The following is a 6013-nucleotide window of genomic DNA, read 5'->3' as shown; positions in this document are numbered from 1 at the left end:
CCGCTACCTTGGACTACATTTGGACAAACGATTAACCTGGAATCCACACACCAGACTGAAAAGACAGGAAACTTCACGTCGATTTCGACTATTACAGCACTTACCAACAGTCTAAACTTCGAACTAATTACAAAAACTGATCTATATGATTATAATAAGGCCAATCTGTACATATGGGGTTGAGCATTCGGGCTTCACTAAACCTTCGAATTCCTTTCGTATCCAATCCTTACAATCCGAAATCCTTCGTAAAATCCTCAATGCTCCTTTGTCACAAATAAAATCATACATAAAGACCTTAATGTTCCATATGTAACCGATCTAGCCCGTACCAGATATCACTCCTTCCATTATAAACTCTCTAACCACTCAAACCCCCTATTTTCCAATCTTGCATTCTCTTCCATTCCTGACAATCCTTCGAGGCGCCTGAAAAGAAGATGGCCAAGAGAATGTAAAATGTCATTAGAGTGCTACCAATGGGTAGTTTCTCTACACGCCTGTAACACTCCAATTTAACTTAGATCAGATTTTCTAAATGTATTATAATTTACAGTCGTAAATAGCAATAAATAAATATTAAAAAATAAAAAAAATCATAATATGATTAATTAATTTTTGTAATAATGTTTATGGGCTTCGAAACAAAATACTTATACTTTTTAAAAATACTATTTCTAACCATTTTTTGTATTAATATATTCATTGAATTTTACAACTGTGCATTATAATACATTCAGTAAATTTGATCTCAGTTATAATGGACTGTAACAGGCGTGTAGAGAAATACCCCTTGGTAGCACTCTAATTGTTCTAATCATAAAACAGAACATGCTGTATCATAAGTTCACACTATTTCCTACTCTTGAAACTTTCTTCTTCAAATATAATATTCAAATTAAATATCGCTTAGATTTCACGACTTCCCCATTAGATCAGTGGTTCCCAATCCATGGTTTGCGGACCACTTATTCAGAAATTTAACCAGGCTTGGTTCACCACCACTCCCACATGGGGTAAAGGGAGTTACCATGAAAAATATTTGAAAATTAGGTTGCTTGAAAATTCATTTTGTGTCACTTTTATTACGCGTTTATCCGTTAAAACCTTCCAGCTGACACACAAACATCAGGCAAATTGATTAGCAAAATAGTTCTAACAGTGAATCGTCACAAAAATATATGTTGCTTCCTAGGCCCACCCAAAGGCTTTCTTGGCCCACCCAAAGGCTCTCTTGGTCCACGGATAGGGGAAGCAATGCTTCAGTTAGACACTTCAGAAATTATGAACGGGGATTTGTTAAATTTTGTGAGACTTCCTAGTCTATTGATCAACAGTAATGTCAGGTTAAGTTATAAAATTTCCTCTTGGCTTCTAGTACAATACAAATTATCACAGGACAACAAAATGATTGTTAGTTCTATAGAAATACCAGAATATTAAAATCATAGAACGGTACTGAATTTGTTGTACAGCTTGGGCTCCAGATGTTTAAAAAAACACTCTATATATAATATTTTTATACAATTTGTTTATCCTATCAAAAATTGGGAAAGATCAGAGCTGGATGTTGTATTAATCCTTTTTTGTTTTTATTTTTTCAGATAACTCCTTTGTCATAGGTAAAGAAGATAATAATAGCAGATCTGACTTCATCAGTTGCACAGAAAAACAATTACCTCCAAACTCAAAATGAACCTGTGCGTTTCTTCTTTTTGAACTTCCTTCTGCATTTCGGATAAAATCGTTACTTGAGGTTAAGTTTATAAAAACTCGAAATCTTAGATTCATTAATGTATTTTTAGAAAGATTACGTGAAGTTTTCTTTTGCTATGCCTTCCTCCCTCATGAGCCAAGTACTGTTGATTGTTCTTGACAAAGGCGATGAAGCTAAAAGTTTAAAACTGTTTATACTGCTTTTTTGTCATCAAAACTGGATCATATGGTTGGTAAACTTGAAGGGGAAATATTTCCCTAATCAAATGATCAGAAATGAATGAAAATTTTTTGAACATATGGTGTAGTGTTTAAATGTAAGTTTAATATATCATGTATCATAAGCAAAATTTGAAGTTAAATCATTCTGTGGTAAGTCCAAAAGTGTAATTTTTATTATTAAGCTTCACTTCTTTTCCCTGAACCCCAGAGGTTAGTGCTCTGTCACTGAATCAATTTGTTAAAAACGATTTGTGTATAAAATTACAAACTGCAAGAGGTATTTAATTCCATGGTTGAAAAAGATATATTCTTGTACCACAATTCGAACCCAGACTGAGCTAGAAACTTCCATTTATTGCATTACTGCAATGTCATTAAATTATATGTGACTACATTAATCTGCTTTCTTCATACTTTCAATCTTAAAGAAGGTTATAATTAAGGTTTAACAACTTCTTATAAGTGTAACTAACGTAACGACAGTATGTAACGTTAGTTAATTGTAAATTCGTTTCCATTTATGATCTATTAATTGCGTAGATCTCAACAGGTGAATCCCCCCTGACCAAACGATTAAAAAACTCTTTATGGCTGGCCATTGACCCTAAACGAAAGGGACCTCGTCAAGCAAAAAGTATTTGTCAGTAAAGTTAAAGTTACGGAAAGATAGGATAAATAACCAGTATGTAATCCTTCCAAAATAGTTATACATGTAATTGACACCATCAATATTTATTTTATTGGATGGAATTTTAAAAATGTTTGGGTTTGGGTACAATGTTAAATTAATTTTCGGTAAACATCCTGGATAGACTAGTAGAAACTTGTTAAAAACATAGAGAATATTCTGTATTTATTTCATAACAGATTTATTCTTCTTGCTAGTGAATTGATACATTTATTTTCGTATTTACGGAGATGATTTGCAATCACGAGCGCTGTTGGTGACGGATATGATAATTATAGATCAGTGAACTTTTTTTTTTAATTCTTTCATGTGGCTGGTTGGTTAGTTATGTGGAAGCTGTTGTATACAAGTGTTTTAGGGCTTTACCTTAGTAACCACGATACTCCACCAACGCCGGTTTGATACCGGCCTGGACGGGTTATTTTTTGCCGATCCACAGAATGAAAACTTGACCTTTCCTCTCAAGACTGAAAGGTCCGTAGCTCAGTTGGTGAAGCACAGTCTTGCCATTCTGAGATCTACTGCATCGGTTTGAATCCCGCCTTGGTCGTTGCTTTTTTAATTGAGTGGCGGTCCCACAAAATGAAAAACTTGACCCCTAACCATGGTTAGGCAGAATAGGACTCCAATGGAAGTCTTGGCAAAAAAAAAAAAAAAATAAGACTGATCAGTGTACTAGCCTGTAAAATTATAATTACATAATTTACATTCATTTATATCGATATCCTAGAAAAGATGTATAGAATTTGACTGATAATAAAACAGAAAGCGCTCCTCCCAGAAAATCCAAAATACGGCTGGATTTGTTGACCTGTCTATTTATGTTATAACTTATTTATTCCCTTGAATTATTTATTCATTAAATTATTTGTTTTAAACTTATTTATTCATTCAAGTATTTTTAACTACTTTTTTTGTTTAATCAATATATTAGTTGTTTTTTTTTTAATGTATTTATTTATTTGTTTTTCTGTAAATTGATCTACTCCAGTGACTATTATGTCTTTGGTTTGACTTCACATTGCTATCTCATGGTAAATTTGTTTGACGGATGGAACTTGGGTAACGGATCACTGGAGGGGGTCTGAGAGTGTGAATTAGGGAGATTGAATTTATCAATTAAATAAAATAAAATTGTTAGAGGGAATTAAATTGTAAAATAGAAAAAAAAAATTAAAATATGTGTGCTTAGTGTGTTGTAGACTTGTATTGATTGTACAATAAAAGGAAACAGTAGGAAAAAAAATTTTTTTTGTTATATCATGTAAACATATGAATTATATATATGTCCGATCATGGATTGATTGATATCCTGTGTAATGTGGCAACCCAATGTGTTTGGCTAGCATAGCTAAATAAAGCATTTCACTCTAAGGTTGGTATTATGTGGTTCTAGAATGCAATAAGTACTGTCAACCTTATAACGCAAATTCATATATTGCGACAGTACAGCCACAGCAGAAAATGTTATAGTTTACAATATCATGGTGTGGATAGTTACTGTCACAACGAACCACCTCCAAAAGTTCTTGGATCAACCTCTAATCAACCATGCACAGCGCAGTGGAATCAGTGCTGTTTTTTTATTTCGCTGGACCAATTTTAATCTGCATTTTATACAACGTCTCACTCAGTGTAGTATTTGTGTCATGCGAAAAACTAATGGCTCGACGACTCATTTATGTAGGCATTCTTATTTTTATTTTTCGGCCAAGATTTCCATTGCTTGAGTTCCTATAATACCAAACCATGGTTGGAGGTCAACGTTTTTCGTTTTGTGAGACTGCCAGTCAATGAAAAAAGTCAACGCCCCAGGCCCGATTCGAACCGGCATCGCAAATAGATCTCAATTTTGTAATATTACATCTTACCACTGAGCTACCGGCGGTCCTAGGCATTTTTTATCCCTTTCCATGTAAATACCGTTATCATGTTACATTAATCTTCGCCCACCTCACCTCAACATTACTTCAGAGGTGATGCTTATTGTATGAATTATTTTCAAACAGTTTTTTTTTTCTTTCTATGGGTACTTGGACAAAGGTCAAACTCAGGTTATGTGTTGAAAAGAAACACTAAATGAAGAAGATCTAATAAAATCTTGCACGAGGGCGTAAAAAACAGGGGCCTGCTGCTAGGAAAAGTGAAGCCATAAAAGGTGGGGCTGATGATGAACTGTAGGGGTGTGATCAATGTGTAGGCAAGGATGAGCTAATCGCAACCTGCCTTCTTCATAGATTACATTGACGAACATTTCCATTAACTTCAACGTAAACTTTCCCATTGAAGGATGGTACAGTAAGCCATCCTCTGCATTTCTGCCACTGTAAGATATTTACGACATCAACAAGCACTAATATGTTAAATTAACGTAAAAGCATATAAAGCAGAAACTTTCTTGTAATTGTCCATAACTGCATACTTGCAAAAATCAAAAAAATTACTATTTCCCTAACCGCTAGTGAGCACTGTAAGATTTAATTATATATCAAATTTGTCTACTATAAACAACTATTAAACTATGTTTCAGAATAATTGATAAGGGCGAGCGAATGGTATGGGTACAACGAAGCAAGTAACCGACGACTACGAGATGAAGAAGGTGATTGGCGAAGGAGGCTTCGGCCAGTGCCGCCTCGTGCAAGAGTACTCCACCCGCCGAAACTACGCGGCCAAGGTAATACCCACCGCCAAGTTCAAAGACATTGAGTGGAAGTATTTAGAAAACGAAATACAACTTCAGGCTCATCTCAGGCACAAAAATATCGTCAAGCTCATCAAGGTAAAAAAAAATTCATTACAGATACACTATAGTCTGTAACTATTACAATGGATTAATGTTCAGTGTTACTCAAATCATTTGATTAAGGATATTTTTACAGCCATACATGTAGCACTCCCTTATTTAGGCAGAATACAGGTTCCTAATATTTTAATTAAAAGTTAGTTGCATCGGGATATCTAAAAAAAACTTCCGTTTCTAATGTAATGAATGGATGTTGTCATTAAATTACCTTTATATATTATCTAACTTTTTTTTTATTTAAAATTGTAGTTTAGTGGCAAAATCCCTGTCCGCTAAAAATAAATATTTGGAGCCAAAGATCATTGCCTATTTAATTCCAGCCTATTTTAAAATCTATGTGGAGAGAAAATACAGTACAAGAGCCCAAGAGGAGAAAAAAGGCAGTTAACTCACCCCAATTTTTTATTACTTCAATGAAAACTATGTATAATTAGTAGTCAAAATTGATGAGTCTGCCAAGTATAGGTATAAGGAATAAAAAATGGTGGCTGTTTCAAAACGATAAAAAAAACTAATTTTTCATTCGGAGCTCTATATCTTAAAAAGTAGGAACAACGAAAGAAAACCTAAGAGAACGTCAT

The 6013-nt window shown here is 34.0% G+C and overlaps 1 protein-coding gene across 9 annotated transcripts in view; it reads left to right on the top strand.

Annotated features, from left to right (window-relative positions):
* The first annotated feature begins 1982 nt into the window (after positions 1–1982).
* The window catches only part of LOC106678400 (uncharacterized), a 12064-nt gene continuing 8033 nt past the window's right edge, over positions 1983–6013 (top strand). For 8 of the 9 annotated variants that reach the window (XM_067053510.1, XM_014416883.1, XM_024362121.1 and 5 more), the window contains exons 1-2: positions 1983–2088; positions 5157–5408. In XM_067053510.1, the coding sequence (XP_066909611.1) occupies positions 5184–5408 (225 nt within the window). In that variant the 5' untranslated portion in view covers positions 1983–2088; positions 5157–5183. The remainder of the gene's footprint in view (positions 2089–5156; positions 5409–6013) is intronic. The other variant, XM_067053507.1, reaches the window with a different exon arrangement.

This window comes from Halyomorpha halys, unplaced genomic scaffold, assembly GCF_000696795.3.
Source record: "Halyomorpha halys isolate HHAL.00 unplaced genomic scaffold, Hhal_1.1 Scaffold140.1, whole genome shotgun sequence".
Classification (NCBI taxonomy): Eukaryota; Metazoa; Arthropoda; class Insecta; order Hemiptera; family Pentatomidae; genus Halyomorpha; species Halyomorpha halys.
The sequence above is the reverse complement of the archived record's forward strand: the minus strand, read 5'-3'. Positions and strand labels throughout refer to the sequence as shown.